This window comes from Gopherus evgoodei, chromosome 11 (genome assembly GCF_007399415.2).
Source record: "Gopherus evgoodei ecotype Sinaloan lineage chromosome 11, rGopEvg1_v1.p, whole genome shotgun sequence".
In the NCBI taxonomy this organism is placed as follows: Eukaryota; Metazoa; Chordata; order Testudines; family Testudinidae; genus Gopherus; species Gopherus evgoodei.
Genome location: NC_044332.1, coordinates 34,668,525 through 34,691,717, shown reverse-complemented (window position 1 = coordinate 34,691,717; position 23,193 = coordinate 34,668,525). Strand labels below are relative to the sequence as shown.

At 41.6% G+C, this 23,193-nt stretch overlaps 1 protein-coding gene across 1 annotated transcript in view; it reads left to right on the top strand.

Moving 5' to 3' along the window:
* Positions 1-23,193, top strand: part of UBE2E3 (ubiquitin conjugating enzyme E2 E3) — an 83,709-nt gene that overhangs the window by 59,648 nt on the left and 868 nt on the right. The window contains 3 exon segments of the mRNA XM_030580627.1: positions 19,820-19,952; positions 21,563-21,659; positions 21,662-21,709. Coding sequence (XP_030436487.1) covers positions 19,820-19,952; positions 21,563-21,659; positions 21,662-21,709 — 278 coding nt within the window.

The window sequence follows — 23,193 nt, the reverse complement described above, 5'->3', positions numbered from 1 at the left end:
AAGCTCTCTCCCAGCACTGGAACTGCGACTACACAACCACGTTAATGTGCTATCGTGGCATTGCTTTAACGTCAGCTCTGTAAACATACCCCAACGCTTTTTATACTTAATCATGTGACACACAGGAGACTACAGATCATACAAAACCCTAAACAAGTTGTTTCTTGACAACTCCAGGGCTTTCTTTGGGCTGTCCAGAATCCCTGGGGCCATCTGAGCTCCAGAAAGTGGGCAGGAGCCTTTGTTTGCCCCAAAGAGTCTGCTCCCTGCTGTAGCCCCTTATCCAGCTACTATGACCTTGCTTTCTGCTGCCCAGCACCTTTGTTTCCTCTCTGACCCTGCCCTGTTCTTATGTCTTTTTATTTTAACCCCTCTCCTGGTCTCTTGTGTTCTACTGGTAAGTTCCCATTTTGGCAGGAGGGTGAAGCTAAAATTGGAATGCATTTTTTTAGTGTTACCTTTGAGAGTTAAATACAGTCATTAACTTTAATTATTTCCCCCATGTGTGTCTGGTATGTGCCTGCTAGCAGTATGGACCCACACTCCTGGCAGCCATTTTTCACATCAATCAGAATTCACAAGTTGTACTGATACAGCCCCAATTCATGACAGAGAAGGTGCAATGAACATGTAGGGCATTTGGTCTCTTGCCATCAATAACAGCTCTACTACAACATTCTCTGTTGGCCACTAACTTCTTAGCTGTTGAAAGTGCCTCTTGATGCTCTGCTGTGGCTGACAAGCTGTTCAGTGAAGTCCTGTGTATTTGAAGCCCTACTTTCATGCCTACCCGGAATATGTACCATTCAATGTGGTGCACTTCAACAGCTGCCCCAACATATAACAATCATCTCAAAGAGCTATTTCATTAAATTAAACACTGTTAAAGAGCTCAAAGGTTTCAAAGGAAGGTACATTTTCTTCAGTCTGCTTTTTCTGAAACTATTTTTTCTGAATACAGTGTTCCGTCTGCAATGGAACAATTCAGCCATTTCCCAGGTGTTTAACATAATAAAAATTCATTTTACACTACAACAATGTATTTTATTTATAAATACACACGTACATGCACATGATGCATTATATTTTCTCAAATATCTGAATTGTAATATTTTAGTATTAAAACTAATTCATAGGGGTTTATATTTCTGATCTGAGTTGTACATCCATTCAATGTGCAGTGGCAGTCGAAAAGCTAAGAGAATATTAGGAACCATTAGGAAAAGGATAGATAAGACAGTAAATATCATAATGCTGCTATATAAATTTATGGTATACCCACACCTTAGAACCATGCAGTTCTGGTTGCCCCATTTCAAAAAAGTTAAATTAGAGCTGGAAAATAAATGATTACGGGTTTGAAACAGCTTCCCTCTGAGGAGAGATTTAAAAAAAGACAGATTATTCATCTTGGAAAAGAAGTGACTATGGGGGGATATGATAGAAGTCTAGGAAATCATGACTAGTATGGGGAAGTGAAGGAGGATGTTTTATTTACCCCTTCACATAACACAAGAACTAGGGGCCACACAGTGAAATTAATAGGAAACAGGTTTACAGTAAAACAGAAGGAAGTACTTCGCAACATCCTCTGGCAATGAGTTCCACAAGTTGTGCATTGTGTGAAGGCCAAAACTATAACAGGATTCAAAAAAGACTTAGATAAGTCCATGGAGGAGAGGTCCATCAGTGGCTATTAGTCAAGATGGTCAGGGATGCAACCCTATGCTATGGGTATCCCTAAGCCTCTGACCGCCAGGTGCTGCGACTGGATGACAGGGGATGAATCATTGGTAATTGCCCTGTTCTGTTGATTCGTTCTGAGACATGTGGTAACTGTCAGATGACAGGATACTGTGCTAGATGGACCCAGTATGACCATTCTTATAGTTGTCTGCTGTGTTTAAATTCCCCAGAATTCATTGTTGTATACAAAATGAGGTCATACGTGGATTAAGATCAGGTAATTACATTGAGATAAATAAATTTAGATGGGGGAATTTTCAGTTTTCATTAATAATAATAAATTTTGTATTATGGACGCAGCCTAAAGGCCACAACCAAAAATGAGGCCCTATTGTGCTAGGTACTGTACAAATGCACAGTAAGGGACAGTTCCTGCCCAAAACATCTTACAATCTGAATCAGAGGTGGGCAGACTACAGCCCATGGGCTGCATCAGGCCAGTCAGACCTTTTAATCCAGCCTTTGATCTCTCGCCAGGGAGCAGGGTTGGGGGCTTGCCCTGCTCTGCATGTGGCGTGTCTCCCCGCAGCTCCCGGAAGCTTCCAGCTCCTACACATAGGGGCAGCCAGAGAGCTCTATGTGCTGCTGCAGCCCCAAGCGCCAGTTCCGCAGCTTCCATTGGCTGGCAACCATGGCCAATGGGAGCTGCAGGGGCAGCGCCTGCAGACTGGGCAGCGTGCAGAGCCATTTGGCCGCACCTCCGTGTAGGAGCCAGTGGGGAGACATGAGGCTGCTTCTGGGAGCTGCTTTAGGTAAGTGCTGCCTGGAACCTGCGCTGCTGTGCTCCAACCCCTCCGTCCCAGCCTGGAGCATCCTCCTGTACCCCAAACCTCTCATTCATGGCCCCACCCCAGAGCCCACACCCTCAGCCAGAGCCATCACTCACTCCCATACCCCAACCCTCAATTTCATGAGCATTCCTGGCCCGCCATACAATTTCCATACCCAGATGTGGCCCTCAGGCCAAAAAGTTTGCCCACCCCTGATCTAACTAGATAAGGCAGACAAAGGGTGGGAGGGGAAACAGGCAGAAAGAGGTGAAATGATTTGCCCAGGGTCAATGGCAAAGCTTGCAAAAAATCTTAAGTTTCTTACTCCCTGGCCTGTCTGTTGGAGCACATTGCCATGGATATTTGATGTTTGTGTGACAATAATACCTAGTTCTTACACAGCATTTTACATGAGTGGATCTCAGCGCGAGACTTAGTCACACCTTCTTGTCAGTTGTTTGAAATGGGCCATCCTGATTATCACTACAAAATTTTTTTCCTCCTCCTGATAATAGCCCACCTTAATTAGTCTCAGAGTTGGTATGGTAACACCCATTTTTTCATGTTCTGTGTATACATCTTCCTACTGTATTTTCCACTGCATGCATCCGATGACGTGGGCTGGAGCCCACGAAAGCTTATACCCAAATAAATTTTAGTCTAAGGTGCCACTCCTTGTTCTTTTTTCTTCTATTCAGTTAACTAGTGACAAAAAGTCATCAGGTAACTTCTGTTTGTTTTTCCCCAAAGGAACCCCATCAGAAGAGCCAACATAACAAACACTAACTAAAACTCCTGCTACCTACAGCTATATGCTGAGTATGTACAGTATACAGGGCTCTTCCTTTTGTCTGTTTTAAAGAACTTAAAAATTTGGTCCCTCCACTGTCAGTCCTGAAGCACGTGGACTGCTGAGGAGAATCTTCACTGCTGATGCCAATGGTGCACTTTTCTGTAGAGCAACAGAAGGCTTCCATTTTCAAGTACTGTCAGTCTTGAAACATTAAATTCACTTAAGAAAAAGTGACTGAAGCTTTGACAGCTTTGAAGCATTCCTCTTCTCTGAAGCTTTTAGGAGTCAAGAAACTGTGTTGAGGCATCAAAGAGAGCTTCAGAGCATTCTTATGTGCCACCTCAGGCTCTTGTCACACATTATAAGGCAGAGAGTGTTCCTCTTATTGAAGGAAATTGAGCAGAGATATCCTAAGTCCAACAATCTGAACGTTCAAAAAGGTCACAAGCGGTTATCAGCATAAGCTACATTACAGGATGAATTTGAAAACAGAATCTTTAACTTAGATTGGTACCTCCATGTGTATTCGTTATGGTAATGTACTTGCTAAAAATTGCAGTTCGTGCTACAGGTGGTCTGAGAGCCCCTGTGTCAGACATGCTATTTCAAAAAAAAGTCTTCCTGTTACAATAAGGTGAGTCTTATTAAAAGAAAGTGTCAGAGTTTACCAGCTTTTGCCACATGGTGTCAGAGACAGCATGGTATTTCCCTATGCTTAAATTTAGGAGCTAGCTACTGTATCTGATAAATGTCTAAACGAGTTTGTTATTTTTATGATTAAAACAAGTGGATACTTACTACAGTCACTTACAGAAAACTGGTGCATCTCTGTTGTCATCTGGATTTCCCTTTGCATCTAGTTGGTAACCACTGGCAACTGGCTCAGATATACTAAATGTAATTAGATTTTATTTCAAGTGTATTTCAGTTTTTGGTGAAAAATAGTCACACTCATTTGGGCTTCCAGGTTTGCTAGGTCATTAAGAATCAGTTAGTTTTTTCTTTTAAGATTAATGCTCTGCACAAACTTGTAAGAGACCTGGGTTCTCTCACCAGTTTCCTGGTCTGGTCTTGCTCTCCAGAATGGCAGAAGCTACAAGTGTAGAGACAGCTCATTCAGAAGAGGGGAGGGAAGATGACCTCCTGGGGTTACTGCAGCAACAATCATCTGCCACCAGTGCTGACTGATTTCCATCCTGCTCTCTTGCAGGAGGAAGAATAGTGTAGTGTAGGGACTGCAGTGGGGGTGATCCTGTCACAGGGTGCTCCATTCACCGCTGGGCTGGTACATCATCCTGGTCATTCTAGGGATTAGCTCTCACAGTAGATGCCCCCTTCCATGGTTTGCATGCTGTTGTTTCAACTTTCTCTCTGGTCTGTAGCCCATCTCACTCCAGCAACCACAGCGTCCTATTCATGACTTAGCCCTCCAGCTGGATCATTCAGTGATCCCCCTTCCGGGGTACAGTCCTTTGAATCCTTTGACCCACAGTGACTCAGGCAGTCTTCCAGTTCACTGTCCTCATCGCTCTATTGCACGCTCTTGGTGGCTGGTAGGGGAACCTGGGCTCGCCTTCTTCTCAAGGTTCCAGTCCAGAGACCCTTAACCCAGCAGTTCTGGGCTTTACACTCTCCGCCCTCACTGCTCCTACTCTGGACTGCTTCCTACCCCCCAGGTTCCCCTTCTCTCTGGGTGTACCAGTTCCAAACCCTCTTCCCAGAGAGTGGCTGCCCAATCCCTGCAGTAGCCCCATTCTGTTCCCAGCTACCTGGCTCTTATTGGCCTCACCTGTTCCTGCCCAGCTGAGCCTGCTTTCAGTTAGCTACCGGCTCTTTGAGGTGCAGCCCGTGGAATTAAATTGGCCTGCTTGGACCATCTTAACCCCTTCCAATCTTGTGTGGGGTGGACACCCCATCACAGGTTCTAGGAGATAATATGAAGGGAATCAGCTATACAGTGCAAAGGATTAGGCTGATATTCAATTCCTCCGTCCATAGACCCCTAACAAATTAGATAGCTGTACTTATTCAGTCAGGTTCTGATCAAACTGTGAAGATGGTGTCAATTCACCTGTGAAAGCAGGTGGTGTCTGCAGGGGCAAGAGTCTATTTAATATTTATTCTGTTTTTCTTGAGTGATTAGTGATATAGGCTGCAATGATTAGGATTTGGAGCAGGAAAACTATAACTTGTTCCTACTTCAAAAAATGTATATGTTGATAAATGACTGAATCAGTAACTAGCAAGATTTAAACAACATCTGTTCACGGAATAGAATATGTGATTTGTAAACAGGAGAAGCAGAAGGACTGTAACAGGAAGCTTCTGGGAAGATAGAAAAAGGTCAAGCATGTGAAGAAATTCACACCTCCTTGCTTATCACCTCAAATAGTTGAGCACTAAGTGGATTTAAAAGGGTTAGAAGATTTGTACTGCAGAATTCCCACACAATTGCCTACTTTAATCGGTTGTTGAGGGATATATTTAACAAGGAAGAGCTCTACCAGGAAAATGATTTCCCACAAACTATTCTATCCAGCCTATGTTAACCCTTATAAAGACTGAACTAATGCAGCTTCACTGAGGCATGGCTAGCTGGTGGAGGTGGGGGAAAATAGCTCTTAGAACGAATGGTAAAAGGCTGTTTGGCCCTCTTTGTTTGGAGAGACCATTTTATTTTTGACGAGTCCAGCCTTTTATTGCTACTCAGAGAGATGCTTCTCAGATTGTTATGGCCTCAAGGGACTTATCCAATGAATTGAGATTCTCTCTATTCTGTTTTGTTAACTTTATCCATGCTTAGTCTTGGATGTGGAAATGAATCGCGGGAGGGGGGAGAGGAAGAATTTTCAAAAGAATAGAATTAAATAAATGCAAGTGTGCCCTACATGACAGAGGCCTGGTCCACACTACAGCGTTAAATCGATTTTAACGCTGTACCCGTCCACACTACAAGGCACTTTAAATCGATTTTAAGGGCTCTTAAAATCGATTTCTGTACTCCTCCCCAACGAGAGGAGTAACCCTAAAATCGATATTACTATATTGATTTAGGGTTAGTGTGGACGGAAATCGAAGTTATTGGTCTCATTCTTTTACTGAGCTACCCAGAGTGCACCGCTCTGGAAATCGATGGTAGCCTAGGACCATGGACGCACACCACCGAATTAATGTGCCCTAGTGTGGACGCATAAAATCAATTTTGTAAAAGCAGTTTTATAAAACTGGTTTTAATAATTTCGATTTTATGCTGTAGTGTAGACGTGGCCTAAGACAACTAAACCACTAATTGACTAAGGCTGTGCCTACTCTGCCCTGCAGTTTGGATTACGGGGGTGTGAATAGCAGCATGCACCAAAGTGCTGCTTGTAACTCCCTCACATGGACATTTCAGGGGTTAATTAAAAGGTTTAGTTTGTATTAACATAATCCAGTTTGACGAAGATTACATTAATCTGTCATGGCTACAGTGTCTACATGGGGGAGTTACAGTGCAGCACTTTGGAGCCTTGCTGCTATTCATACTTGCATAGTCCAAACTGCGGGCCGTGTAGGCAAGCCCTTAGGTTAGGCCAACAGTTTGATTTTGAGGTCAAAAATTGAGATGTTTGTTGTATATAAAGGTTGTTAGAGAGAGCGAAGTAATTGTATCAACATGACATTGCAACGAAAGTAGAGCAGCACAATCCTTCCTCAGTACTACCAAGAATCTAGGGTGTTGATTTTCTGACATGTGGATACAGATAAATATCAGTAAGAGTGACTTCATGGCGACTGTCTCTTTCTTGAGTTCTCACAAAGTCCCAAAATAAATTCTGTTCACTGCATTGCATTTTTTTTCCTTATCAGGATACAGTGATATTTCCACAATAGTAACAGCTTTCAATTATTTATTCCTGGAATCAGCCTTTGGACCTGAACTATAATCTAGGGTGATTGTGTAATGAGCTGTGTGGGTCTTGTGTTGAAAACACTCTGTTCATTGGTGGAGTTGTTTTGCATTGTTGTCTGGAAAAGGAAGTTTCAGATATTCTGGTGTATGCATAGTGTTTTGGTTTTTTTTTTAATTACAGTTGTTAATGTGATCAGCAGAAGAGAATGTGTAGAATATTTTATTAAATATTTAGGCCAATTTTTTTCAGTGTTTGGCGTCTAAAAGTTAGGCATCTAAATCCACATTTAGGTACATGCATGAGTGGCCTGTTTTGACAACTTCCAGTGACTTCAGAGATTCATCCCCCTGAAAATCAGGCTACTCATGTTACCACCCTGACTGATAGATTATAGACACCAAACCTTGTAAATGGACTAAATGTTCAAAGCTATTTTTTAATTAAAAAGGACATTTTCAGTGAGACTGCTTTGTGATGTCATTCCATATTCTTTATGACATTATGCTTAGGATATGAATGACATAACAGATATACTTTATGCCAGATGGCTTATGTGAGATATCATTGGAAAGCTTATGATTTACTGAATGAGATTATCTAGTTTGTATGCCTGTGTCATTTCTGAATCTGAAGTTAAGAATCTTGACTATGTATCTATATTTCAACTATGTTACGTTGGGTGACACCCACTGCTAACGCTTCAGGTACAACAATGGAAAAGCCAGACGGGGTGGATGGCCCATCAGGTAGGGCAATGAGCTGTGAAAAGCTTGGCATTCTTGTGGATGCGCCATACTGCCACTGACTCCCGGACACTGTGATACTACAGGATCAGGTAGTCTTGTCTACAGGGTCAGGAAAGGGGGGGGGCAGGTTTGGGAAACAAAGTATTCCCGCCTTATGTAAATCCTATTTAAGGGCGAAGAGGAAGGTAAACAGGACCCCTCCTCTCCTTGGCTTGTCTGCCCAAGAAGAAAGACTGCAAAAGGGAAGGCAAGGGGGGAGACCAGACAGAGAGGACTCTAGTCGGAAAAGGATTATTACTGAACTCTGAACCACAGAAGCTTTGCAAACTGCCTGCAACAATATCTAGGGTGAAAAATACTATTTGTAACCAGTTTCATTAGTGAAATAGCTTAGTTTACATGTTTGATTTCATTTGCTTGGTAATGTGCTTTGTTCTGTTTGTTACCCCTTTTACCACTTAATCTGCCTTTTATAGTTAATAATATTGTTTTGTTTATTAAACCCAGTTTCTGTAATTTCTAATTGTGGGGGTAAGAAGTGTGCACACCTCTCTTCACATTGAGGGAGGGGGCAAATGTCATACAGTATCTTTGGGTCTGCACTCCAAGGGAGGTGGACATCTGAGTGCTGGAGCAAGTCGCTTAAGAGGAGTCTTCCCAAAGTGGATCTGCAGCTGGGTGTGGCCCTGCCTGTGTGTGTATTAGAGGAGATTGAGACCCTGACTCAGCAAGACAGGTTAAAGCAGGGAGGGATAGCTCAGTGGTTTGAGCATTGGTCTGATAAACCCAGGGTTGTGAGTTTGATACTTCAGGGGGCCATTTAGGGCACTGGGGTAAAAATCTCTCTGGGGATTGGTCCTGTTTTGAGCAGGTGGTTGGACTAAATGACCTTCTGAGGTCCCCTCCAACCCTAATCTTCTATGAAAGGGAGCCCATGCTGGCAGAACAAGTAGAATCAGTGATATCTCAGCAAATCAGAAGGGATCCAACCCATCACATGATTATTTGAAAATTTGGATTTTTTTTGGGAGATATACCTATCTCCTAGAACTGGAAGGGACCTTGAAAGGTCATGGAATCCAGCCCCCTGCCTTCACTAGCAGGACCAAGTACTTATTTTTGCCCCAGATCCTTAACTGGCCTCCTCAAGGATTGAACTCACAACCCTGGGTTTAGCAGGCCAATGCTCAAACCACTGAGCTATCCCTCCCCCCAAACAGCCAGATGTGGCCCCGCCAACACCCCCATCCGACCTCCCCCTGTTTTTTTACCCCCGATGGCCCCCCTGGGACTCCTGCCCCATCCACCTGCCCCGCCTCTGCTCCCTGTCCCCTGACTGCCCCATCCAACCCCTCCTCTCATTCCTGACTCTCCCCCTCCCCCCAGCCACCCCTTCTCCTTCCTGACTGCCCCCAGGAACCCCTGCACCCATGTTTCCCACCCTCTGACCACCCCAACCCTTGTCCACACCCCTGACCACCATCACCACCACCCTGAACTCCCCTGCCCCCTTACCGTGCTGCCTGGAGCACCGGTAGCTGGTAGCACTACAGCCGCACAGCCCAGAGCACCAGGACAGGTAGGCTCGCTGGAGCCAGCCACGCCACTGCGCAGCACAGAGCACTGGGTCAGGCCATGGCTCTGCAGCTGCACTGCCCCAGGAGCTCGTAGCCCTGCCACCCAGAGCATTGTACCGGCAGCTCAGTGAGCTGAGGCTGTGGGGGAGGGGGAACAGCAGGGGAGGGGCCAAGGGCTTAGGGGCCGGGCAGGCAGGTCCCACGGGCCATAGTTTGCCCATCTCTGTCCTAGAACATGCTTTGGAATTGATCAGAGGCTGCATTCAAAAATTATTGCACACACAGAAATGCCCTTGAGTTGACAGTAAGGCTTTCACAGACTTGGACAAAGAAAGATTTCAGAGTAGTTCAGTGTTGATAGTAAGGAGACACGAGAACTGGCATTTTATTGTCTTTGTAGCAAAGTGAGCTACTGGCCCATTACAAAATGTTTTGAAATAGCAGGAATATTTTCCTTTACTTTTCAAACTAAGTTTTTGAGGGGAAATTATTCTTTAAAAGACATTTATTATAAACACGTGCTTGTAGCATTAATGGAATTTTATGTTGATTTCAAGTTATTTTTTTAAAACTAGTCAAAGTTCAGATTTGGTGTAGGTCTTTTAATGACCACAGATCCCACTATTTGGATTTCTCTTCTGTGACATTGAAAAAAAATAAGTGAGCTGTCAGAATTATAAAACTATGTACTGTTTGGGTAGAGCAGGGGTCAGCAATCTTTCAGAAGTGGTGTGCCGAGTCTTCATTTATTCACTCTAATTTAGGGTTTTGCATGCCAGGAATACATTAACATTTTTAGAAGGTCCCTTTCTATAAGTCTATAATATATAACTAAACTATTATTGTATGTAAAGTAAATACGGTTTTTAAAATGTTTAAGCAGCTTAATTTAAAATTAAATTAAAACGCAGAGCCCCTCAGACTGGTGGCCAGGACCCAGGCAGTGTGAGTGCCGCTGATAATCAGCTCACGTGCCGCCTTCGGCACGCATGCCATAGGTTGCCTACCCCAGGGTAGAGTATGTTTAATTACAAGTCTGTTGCTGGTGGGTAGATTAAAATGACTTTTGTATCCCTTGTTAGTGACAATGAAGCAACGCACTAATTGGCTTAAACTCAATATTTTTTATTATACCAAATTAAATTTTTCCGGATTGTGTTGCCCAACAGAAAAATGGCAAGAACTCTAACTTTATGGATTTCTTCTGTATGTTTTGGAAAAAAGATTGAACCTGGTTACGATTAACATTAGCAAGTAATGGGATTAAAAACTAGCTCAAATACAAATGTGAAAGTAAGGCTGAGCTACAGTAGCAAGGAATTAATTGAATGGTTCTTTGTCCCATGTCTTCTGGCAGAGAAAAACTATCAGCCTTCCAAAATACATTACTTGGTAGCTCCATAGTATAGCTTTGACAGCAATATCAAATGATTAACAAATTACCCAGCTGTGTTTATTACAATGCTGTGTTCTTTAACTGAAGTGAAGTTTAGAGTTGGCAGTTTTAATTGTCTAAAAAATGAGTGTTTCTGTCTGCAGCACTAAAATACTCAGGAACAAGTTCTATGCTACTTCACAATCAAGCCTGAATTAGCGGGAGATCCATAAGACAAAGGCCATGTCTACATCTAAAATTTTGCAGCGCTGGTTGTTACAGCTGTATTAGTACAGCTGTATAGGGCCAGCACTGCAGAGTGGCCACACTTACAGCAACCAGCGCTGCAAGTGGTGTTAGATGTGGCCACACTGCAGCGCTGTTGGGCGGCTTCAAGGGGGGGTTCCGGGAACGCGAGAGCAAACCGGGAAAGGAGACCAGCTTCGCCGCGGTTTGCTCTCGCGTTCCCGGAGCCACCCAGCAAACCGCAGGGAAGGAGACCTGCTTGCTCGGGGTTCCGGGAACGAGAGAGCAAACCGGGAAAGGAGACCAGCTTCGCCGCGGTTTGCTCTCGCGTTCCCGGAGCCACCCAGCAAACCGCAGGGAAGGAGACCTGCTTGCTCGGGGTTCCGGGAACGAGAGAGCAAACCGGGAAGGAGACCAGCTTGATTACCAGAGGCTTCCTCCTTCCACGGAGGTCAAGAAAAGCGCTGGTAAGTGTCTACATTGGATTACCAGCGCTGGATCACCAGCGCTGGATCCTCTACACCCGAGACAAAACGGGAGTACGGCCAGCGCTGCAAACAGGGAGTTGCAGCGCTGGTGGTGCCCTGCAGATGTGTACACCTCCTAAGTTGCAGCGCTGTAACTCCCTCACCAGCGCTGCAACTTTCTGATGTAGACAAGCCCAAAGAAATAGGCTTTTCCAGCAGTGATTTCTAGACTTTAGGCTTAAGGGCATGATATACTTAAGGAGTGACAAAAGCAAGGGTTTGTGCAGTAAAGTAGACTCCATGCATCTTCAATTACATGCTCCCTTTATGGATGTTTTAGAGCAGTAAACAATCTTTCTTGTTTAGGCAAAAGGCATTTGCCACTGAACTATCAGCTATAAAATGACAGTTACAGCAATATAAAGCTCACAGTGGACTGGAACTTTTGAACATAAAGCAGAAACTGATAAGACTACTTCAAATCTAGTTTCCTAAATATACATTATCCAAAAAAAGGCATTTTGATTAGATCCATCATTACACAATAGGACCTCCAGAGTAACTAACACCTTGGGACTAGAGGTTGTTTTGAACTCTGAACAAAAACATTATGGTTGTTCTTTCAAAGGTTTACAACTGAACCTTGACTTAATATAGCATTGACTTACTATGCAGCTTAGAAATGCTGTTTTTAACCATCTTAATTTAAATAAAACAAGCACACAAGCAGCTCCCTTACTTTGTCAAATTGTTTTTAACTTGCTTTTTTTTTTTAAGTAGTTTATGTTCAACAATACTGTATTTGTTTTTTCCCCCCTCTCTGCTGTTGCCTGATTTAGAACTGGAAGTATGCAATGAGGTGTGTGGTTGCCTGGTTAGTTTGTAACTCTGTGGTTCTACTGTATATATCCTGCTTTTCTAAAAATGTGTCCTATGTCAGCAAAAAAACTATCAGTCTTTCAAAGTTAGGCTGTTGTAGAGATAAAATTGCATCTCAGGGCCTTGTCAATAAAAGCCATATAGCGTTCTGTGTATGGAGGACATAAGTAGAGCCCCACAAATCTGCAGATAGCCTATTTATATCTGTGGACCATGTCTGCAGATTGAATGCAGACACAAGTTTTATATCCATGCAGGACTCTACACATGAGCACTCAGATACTGTGCTAAGTACTCTAGAAATCTCCATAAATGTAAATAATGAATGCATTTCGCACTGACTTCACTTCCATTCCTGCTGGGTCCCTGTTAAGTATCTCAGGGTTGAAATTCCCAGAAGTTTTACTCTTGACACATTTCAATGCCATCACTTATGGAACATAGCAAAGGTTGCAAAAAGGGCTTTGTCGCCACAGAAGGGGTACTGTACTCACCACTCAGTGGCTTCTGGCAATTCTAGGCATTAGCTCCGCCCAGGTCAGTGCCCCTTCCACCATTGCTGCTCTCCTATCACTTATGGAATCGCTGTACAGCTGCTTCATGACTCAGCCTCTAGCCAGGTCAGGTCACATCCTGGTTCTCCCTTCTAGGAGACTCTATCAAAGTCTCTCTGCACAAGCAGCATCATTCAGTCCTCACACCTGCTGTCCTGACTAAATCACTCCCACAGTGACTCAGGCAGTCTTCCCATTCACTGCCCTAGCAATACCACTCTGCAATGGTTAGCACGGGAACCCAGGTCTGCCCTCTAGTTCAGAGTCCAGTCCAGGGCCCTACAGCAATCAGTTACAGTCTAGAACTTCATCAACCCTACTGCTCTCTTGCCTAGATTATTCCCTACCATGCTTCTTTATGCTTGTCCTTTATCAGTCTTTTAGTCAGACCCATCCCTCTTAAGCCTGCTAGCTTAAACCTTATCTCATGGGTTCCTATATCTTCCCCCCCTTCCTTCTCCCTTACCTTTGGAAGAAAGACTGCAGACCTCCTTCTTGCCACCTGAGTTACTGTGGTTAGCCTCTTGGCTTTATAGAAGTTGTGCCTGTTCCCTCACAGGTGAGCTTCCTTCTCATTAGCATTCTCCATACAGCCTAAATATGCCCTATTTGCAGCTTAATTGGCTGCCTGAAGCTGACTGGGGACAAGGCCACTCCCCATCATAAATCAGAATGTCTTAAATTCACTCTAACCTCTACCTGGCATCCTAAGGGCCATTCTGACATGTGGGGATCCCCGAATTAGAGCTGTTCTAACCATGGCACTTTATACAGAGTGTAAAGGAATCATGCCTGAAAAGGTGAGTGGCATAGGAATTGCTATGGTAGCTTTTATGCCACTCAATGATTCCCACATGCTGGGGGAAGCCTCCACTGACATCAGCATGATGGCTGTTGCACCACTCCAGCAGCCATGGTGGGGCTATAGAGTAGTATCTTGTTTTATTGAATTTTTTTTAACTTTTCAGTGCCCTGGCTGGGCAGGAATTCCAGTCAGAGACTGGAAAGGTCTCTTCAGTCACCCTGTATCCATTGTAGTTATAAGAGCTTGTCTTAGGAGGCTGTTGCACAGTCTGACAAATCCCATTGTTTGGACATTTTCCTGGTATTCAGCCAATCTTTTTTTCCTTTATTAATCTCATTATTACCTTTGCATATTACAGCCCCCCATTACCTCCCATAATTAAGGTCAGCATAGAGTTGACTTTGTGCAAGTGGCTGTAAATTACCTTCACACATACCCCTTCCTTTTTATTTACCCAACCCCATCATGATGAAATTATGAATCGTGCCTAAATTTTAGGTCTAATTATTTAAGATGAGAAGTGTTGTCAGTGGAAGACTACTTAATAATATATGGTATTTTACTGTCACTTGCAGCAGTTAAGTTAGAAATTATTGTCCTAGGCAAAGTTCCTGCAACTGGCTCCAGGTGGGAGGTTTGAATGCATTTAGTGAACTGTAACAAGGAATCCTGATCATTAGGCTAAGAGAGGTAATCAAAGCTAGAGAGGAAGAGTGTAGCACATTGGAGCATTCTGGTTGTAATTCTAACATTAAATAAAAAGTACATGAATAAAAATAATTTTCCCTTATATGTACTGATGTACATAATAAACTGGTAAATGCCAACTACTCTTGCACCAAATTACTATTAAAACCCAGTACATACAAACTGTATTTCCATGAAAAAATCTACATCATTATCAGGACTAATCAAGCCGAATGGTGGTATCTGTAAACTATGCTAGCTGAAGGTTCCTGCGAAACAAAGTGCCACCTCAGTATTGATGAATAATCCTTGGCCAGTCTTTGGCTAAATAAATTGGGGCTTTGATGGCAGAAAGCTTCCTAGAATTCTCTCTTTTGTACTGGAAGAATCCTAAAAAGAGTAGAAGAAATTACAAGTCTTGTTTGTTTTCAGTTTCTTGTCCAAAACCGGTACAATCATGGGAAAGCTGTTGAAATCTCAGGCTCAGTCCCACCTTCTGGACAAGTGTTGTACAAACTCTCACACTTTATAAGGAAGGACAGGTGCATTCTGACGAGAAATGCGTTTGTTTTACTGGTCTTGTAGTGCTACAAATCTCAGATCAAATTCATACTAGAAATTGTATTTGTGTTTACTTTCAAATTGTCCCAGAGTATCCTAAGGCACTCTACAGAATCATTAAAAAGGACCAAGTCCTTGTCCCAAGGAACTTACAAGCTAATAGCCTGCTCCTACTTCCATTGACATCAGTGGTGCAGAACCAAGCACTAAAACCCTGTCTCTGTGCAGACAGTCCCCTGCACCGACCAAGCTCATTGCAGGATCAGGGCCAAGGGATGTATCCACACTAACATTTTTCTCTCAAAGTTTTCCACCTTTGCAGCCAATGTGGCAACTTCACACACATAGCATTGATGGAAGTACTGGTGTAGATAGGTCTCCAGGCTCCTGCAGTTGTGTTCATCACTTAACTCATCCAGAGCAGATGTAGAAGACATGAGAATAAAACTGCTGGCACTTTTTCTACACTAGAGCTGCATGGTTTAGCACTGGCAGGAAGTTTTTAGGGAGAAAAGACTGGTATAGACAAGGCCCTAATTTAGATGCTCTGCAAGAAAAGGATGGCCAGGAAAGGAGTACGGGAGAGCAATGGTTACAGGCATAGGATACACAGTACCCTGATTGCCATGTGTGCTCATCTTGAGGTTCTGTTACATATATTGCTTCCGCTTGTCATTCAGATAAGATACGTATATGTCCCTTGTCTTGTCTTGGGATACGTCTACAGGGAGGTGTAATTCCCAGCATAGGTAAACATGCACATGATAGCACCTTAAAATAGCAGAGTGGCTGTGGCGGCTCGGGCTGGCCACTCTTTGTTTGTACCTGGAGGTCGGGCAAGACTGTACTCAGGGCAGGTCTACACTACAGTGCTACTTCGGCGCAGCGGCACCACTGTGGTGAAGACATGTTATGCCAATGGGAGAGCGCTCTCCCGTCAGTGTAATTTCTCCACCTCAGTGAGCAGCGTAAGCTCTGTCAACGGGAGAGTGTCTCATGCCAACATAGCACCAGTGTAGACAGTGAAACTCATCTCGCTGCGGGGGGATGTTTCCACACCCATGCACAATGTAAGTGAGATCAAATTAAGCAGGAGTGTAGACTTGCCCTTAGGCAGCTTGAGCAGAGCTAGCACCATGTATGGTACCCAGACTGGGAATAACACCTTCCAGCTTCTATGTAGACATGCCCTGTGTCACAGTCCTTCCCATCAGTGAAGCAGCAGGTATTTAAGGAGCAGCTGTTTTGGTTAACTTTATTTTAGCAAAAATCTCTAATTGCACTAATCAATTTTTTTAACCTATAAAATAAAATTTTCTGTAAATTTTAAGCATAGATTTCTTGTCACTTTAAAAAAATGTGATTGCTTTGTTCCTTTGTCTCATTTTTTTAGCCTATTTGCAAAACTGAATTTTGGATGTGCCGGCAACTAATGTGGTAGGGCAGCAAGACAGTAGCAATTAACTGCACAGATATGCTACATAGCTAGAATACTTAGATGTCTGTGTGCCAGAGCAAATCTCCACACTCCCAATCTTCCACTGGCCTAGGTGAAGGCTGTCCCTTAGCTTTTGCCAGGGCTGAGTAGACCTAGTCAGCGAGCTGCATCTGGCTCCCTGCAGCCACCGTGCTCCACTATCTCTAAGCTGCATATTGACCTAGTGGAGAATCAGGGCCATGGGGCTACTTGCATTTTTACATTGAAGACACAGGATTAAACACTTTGCTGAATTAGGCACTTTGGGTTCCAGTGCTCTCCACAACCCTCTAATCACTGGATTCTTGGTGCCCTGATCCTATTGTGAGTGGTTCTAGTCTCTGATTTGCTGATCCTTGTGTCAGTCATACTCCATCAGCTCTGTGAGGCGGGAGTGTTGCTTTTTCAACAGTAGAGAAAAGAATAAAATGTAGCTTGGTAAATTTAGCCAGCAGCTGTCAGTATTTAGTGCTTGAATGTACTGTAGAAAAAAAACTGATTGAAATAGCCTGTTGTGCTGTCTTAGCTGTGTATTACACTCTTTAGTATGGTTTCCACATATCAATAATGTCACAATAGCTGGTGTTTTCAGTCACTAGTGAAGCTAAAGTATCTCTCACACCATTGGAGCACGTGGCACTGTTCCAACTGTTGTAACAAATTTCCCAAACCTCAGTTAAAAATAATGCAATGACCAACCTTTTGATTTAACAGTTTTCTCCTTTGAGTGTATTTACTGTTACAGTGTTATCTTATTTCTGAAGTTGTAGCAGTGTTTTCTCAGCTGTAGAGGGATGTTGAATATTGAACCAATAGGGCACTTTCTTCCCCTCTTATAAAGGTGAGAATATTCTAACCTTCAAAACAGCATTCTCCTCCCCACATGTAACCTTATCCTTTTACATAGGACTAATAGTAGCATCGAAGATAACACTAAATACTAAATGGAGAGTTATTGCTCTTAGATGCTGGGCTATTAACTGATAGGTGCCTTGTTCTGAGATGGTGAGTGATTACCAGATTGGCTCAAAGCTAGATGCCATAGCAGTACTTAATTGTGACGGATTAATTTGGCTGAAATATGTCGCTCTTGTAATTCAGCTATTTCATTAATCTGATTGAATGCCATCCAGCCTTTAGAGTGGTGAGAGAGAAAGGTAGCTAACACATGAGGCAAGAACATTAGCCTCTGCATTAGACTATAAAATAACCATTAGGACAACTAATGCTGAAATTGAATTGCTTCATAGAAATTTAGTTTCCAAGCATAATATTAATTAGCTATAAGCCTGATGAATATCAAGAATTAATTAAAACTTTTCAGTGGCCTGGGTGGGTTTTAAATATTATCATTATTGCTCCAGTATTTTTAGTTCTTATGCTAATTGCTTTTTAGAAAGCATGAATGGAATAATCTACAATAGCGATGTGAGGTACAAACAATTTACTCCAACATTAAGAACTATTGCTTGGCATCCTCCTACACATTTTTCACTTTTTTTCTTCTAAAATTTATCTGCAGTTTTTGTTAAACTCCTTTGTACATGCAATACAAATCAAAAGGACATGGGTCAAGGTTTACAGGCCCAAATTTTATCCGTAGTATTTCTTTTCAACAAAGTTAAGAATTATAACCTGGAAGCTGTCTACTTTTATTTTTGGTAAAGGGACAATAGCTACAATACCACCGGAGATTATTTTTAAAATTTATTTTAAAATGCTAGCTAGAATTCCTGATTATTTTTGCAATATAAAGAAAAGGCCTCAAACAGACTAATTATTTAATACATAAAACAGTCACTGATTAACAAAAATGAATAAGCTATGAATTATAACTAGAAGAGAATTCATAATTAAAATCAGCATTTGGCTCTCTCTGAATGTCATCTTAGGCTAAAATGCCTTCCATGTTTATGACACAGGATATGTGGATGCATGATGATGATGAAAAAGTTCCTCTTTTGCGTATTAAAGCAGGAAAGAAACTAGTTTATAGTAAGACACGAGTGCTCGTATTGCCACTTTCTCAAGCTATGTTACTCTGCACAGCCATCAGTGTGGATCTCATCAAGAGAGGAATCTGCAAATGTAAAATCAAAACATTACCTTAAATTATGGTTTTGTAGAGACTTACTTATATTTTTTAAATCAATGGAGAAAGGGTTTTGTTTTGGATATTTGTGAAGCGATGTAGACGGACTCTCAGATTTTTATAGCATTAATTTTAACATCCCAGCAGTTGGGAAAGTGCTAGCTCATTATTTCATAAACAGTTTTGTAATATTGACATCAATTCAGTTGCTAGAAAATTTGTATAACATGCTCTTTCCTTCCTGAGGAAAATGTCTGTAATATAACCATTTTTAAAATATACAGCATGTAGTAACACAAATATATAAATATGGGGTTCCTATTAATTTGGGGGTGCTATTACAATAGATTAAATTCCTTATCCTCCCCCACAAGAGAACCTTAAACTTTCCAGTGTAGGCAGTACAAAATTTTACTCTATATTATCCTAAACAAGTGACAGTAAACATGTAACAGCTCAACACTACTACACTCGTTAATCACACTTTAAGGTACTTTTATAAATAATTTTATAAATGGTTAATAGATATTACAGACTAGAGTAGTATATTTTACAGTTGGGTATAAGCACATCCATAGATGGTGTTTATAGCTGGCTATAAGCCATGGTTACAAACAAACAAAAACAAACAATCTGTTCACTTGTTGGAACCTAACAATCTCTAAATCAATTACGCACTTATCAAAACATCTATTGTTTATTATATTAACCCTTTATAAACTATTCATAAATGTGCCCTTAATATAAATTGCGACAATTTTTTTCTAGTGCCCCAGAGCCAGTGAGTGAGTGTGAGGTATAATTTCTTTTTTATATGTATGTTCCATGCAACTGGAAGGACAGAACACAGAAGCTTACTGCAGCTAAATACTCCAAAACACAAAGAGGAAATTGTGTTAATACAGTGATGGTCCAATGAATCCACCACATTGCCAGAACATTCAAAAGGAGTAAGGTCCTGATTCAGCTAGGTACCTATGTACAATGCCTAGTTTTAAGCAATAATCCCCCACTGAAGTCAATGAGAAGCTTGGCACCTGCTAAAGTCATTTAAATGATTGATATTAAACATAAAACTGGTAAAAAGTTAATCACTGCAGATGTTATTCACAGAGGTACAATTGATTCTCTCTCCTTCTCTCTTTAAATAGTGCTGGCCCTAAAGGAGATAACATTTATGAATGGAGATCAACTATACTTGGACCTCCAGGTTCTGTATATGAAGGAGGTGTTTTTTTCCTGGATATCACATTTCCTCTGATTATCCAATTCAAGCCACCAAAGGTAAGGGTAAGGTTTTTATTTATAGTAACCAAGATTTTTAAAAATGACTAGTGATTTTTGGAGAAAGGCCTTGATTTTCAGATGAGTGCTCAGCACTTTCTGAAAATCAGGCCCCTTTAAGGTGTCCTAAAAGATGCCCCAAAACCACCTTTGAAAATCTTGGCAAACAATTTCAAGAAATATGTCTGCTTCACAATTCATACTGGTTTTTTTTCCCCAGCTTTCCTAGTGGTCAATTGAGTGATAATTCTAAAGTAATTGGTCAGATGTAATAGGTAGGGTGACCAGATGTCCCGTTTTTAAATGTACAGTTCCGTTTTGGGGAACTTTTTCTTATGTAGGCACCTATTACTCCCCACCCTCTGTCCCCTTTTTTCACAGTTGCTATCTGGTAGCCCTAGTAATAGGTGAAAAACTAATTCCAATAAAAGATATCTTCTCTTTACACAGAAGTTTCATAGCAAACAGTAACAAAACGAAAGGATATTAGAACTGAATGAATTCAACTAAAAAAATGTTACATTATACCTTCCAGTTGGCTAAGAATCCTATGATAGTATCCATTATTATAAAATGTCAGTGTAACTGAAACTGATTAGATCTGCCTTTCTGACTGCCACTGCACATTGAAGTGTCTTTATTTATTTATGTATGTTGGTTCCTTGGGGCACAACATAAAGAATAATGCATTCTCAGACTTCCCAAAAAGCACAAAACACAAACCATAATGTTCTTTGACGTAAGTTTGTTTTCATGGAACGACGAAGAGTTTTTGCTGAATATTTCTAATTCCACATCAAGATTATACTATTATGTGAGTTGGGTGAGTTTCATGAAACATTCAGATGTGTCTCCAAAGTACAGTAAATTAAATGGATGTTTTACTCATCTCTGCCATAAACTGTGCCTTCTGCAACTAATGCATTGAAGTATTTCTCACTCATTTTGTTATGCACAGAACCATTTCATACTATACAAATATTAATCTGAAATCAATTAAAACAGAAGGATGATGGCACTTACTGCAGTAGAAATGTGTTATAGTAATCCTGCCTAACAGGGATGTGATGATGATTTAGTATGCAAAACGCTTTGAAGATGACAATAGTTATACATTCCCTAAAAAGCAATATTTAAATATTGCACAGTTAGGTACAGAAAGTAAGGTTGCACAGTCAGGTACAGAAAAGTAAGGAAAAGACAAAGCTAAGATACACATCAAGCCATTTTTTCATATGTATGCATTGCAATAATTGTAATATAGTCTTGCTCATGATCAAACTGTTACTCAAACACCATATAATCTTTATACTGAATACACGCTGTATTTGTAGTACTATGTATGACTCTGTGTGCATGCCAAAGAGTCTGTATAAAGTGATTTACCTACCAGATGTGCAGTGAATGAGGCCAAAGCTCCTGCAGAGTTACAATGAATGAAGCAAAATGTACACTTTAATAAGTGCATTTTACAAAATATGCAGTGAACGAGAAAGGTCTCTGCAGAAGTTCTGCTCCATTCAGAATGCATCCTTCAAAACTTTTGCTACCCAAAGCTAGGGACAGGCTATTCACAGATAGCATTTAATGATTTTTGTCTGTAACTTTAGGTTACTTTCCGTACCAGAATCTATCACTGCAACATTCAACAGTCAGGGAGTCATCTGTCTGGATATCTGAAAGACAACTGGAGCCCTGCTTTGACTATTTCAAGGTTTTGCTGTCTATTTGTTCTCTCTTGACAGACTGCAATCCTGGTAAGCAAATTCTAATTTACCCAAGCATGAACTCTTGCTCATTTGCTGCAAAAAAATGATTCAGTAGATGATTCTCTGCTGAATAATTCTGTCATTCTAAAAATAAATGTTTGAGATTAGAGATTAAAACCCCTTGTTTTATTTAAATCCATCTAAACTTGTATCATGGCAAGATTGCTCCCTGTAATAGATTTTCTAGCCTTTGCATAGCCAGTGCCAAGATCTGCACTTCAGCCCTTAGCTCTCATATGGCTCTTTTCACTGATCCGTCTTAAGGAGGGTAAATAGCATTATCTCATTTTACAGAAGGAGGAAATGGGGTTACAGAGAGTTGACATGACTTGCCCAAGCATACACGGCAGGTCAGTGGACAATCCAGAACAGAACTCAGATCTCCTGACTACCAGTCCGTTACATTAACCACTTGACCGTTATATGAAAAACAGCTTCTGTTCAGCCTCCTTAAATCTATTTTTTGGGGAGAGGAAGAGAATAAAATGAAAATTTGTAAGAGGTGACTGTTTCAACAACTCAAGACCGTGAAACTGGAAGGAATATGGCCCAATACTTTTAAAATCAATGGATTTATTTTGGATTTACACTAGGTTAAATGGGAGCAGGATTGGTCAAGGGTTTATCATGAAAGAGCCTTGAATTCATTAATATGCACAGCATTATGCATCCAGCACTTTGCATCATAAAAAAATGCTGTAATTAGTACATACAGTTACTCTATGAAATACCTAAGTTTTCATGTTTGTTCATTTGAAGCTACATTCTGTTGTTTTCAAATAAAGGAAGGGGGAAGCAAAGAAGGTGAAGTGTTAATGGTAAATCCTATCCCTGTAAACAAACAACATTTCAGCTTCCCTGCTTTTCTCTCTCTTTTATTTCAAGTTGTTAAAGGGTTGAGTTGGGAGTGAGTTGACCAGGGCAGGGAGCCAGAGCTCAAATTGAATGAGACTGAGGGAGAGCGCTTTCCCTGGTGCTGCCCTGCTGGGACCTGGATACCCTGCACCCTCGCTGCATGGGTCTGTTTTTCGCAGTGTAGACGTACTCTGAGGGACCTGTGAGGAGGTTCTTTACAGAGAATGGGCTTCCAGTTGAGGTGGTAGAGTCTGGTGCGACTGTATGAAATTTAGCTTGGAAGTAACCAACTGTTCTTTAAGGGTGTCATGAGGAAATCTTTCAGGACCATGCTTTTGTCACCTCTGACTGGTGATGTGTTAATCTGCACAGGAGCAGTTTGGCCTCCTGTGGCATGTGAAGTTTCTTTTTTAAGTTTAACATTTTTAAAAGTGTGAATTATATATACATTGCATAATATCAAGCAGTTCCAGACACAAATGGCTCATGGGTTGCTTTCTAGTTTTACACAACTCCTAGCCTGTAGCTGTTGTTCAGACAGTCAGCTAAAATGAAAGCTATAACATTAAACACAGATGTCTGTCTTGTCTTCTAAATAAACTAAACGTTGGCGCTTG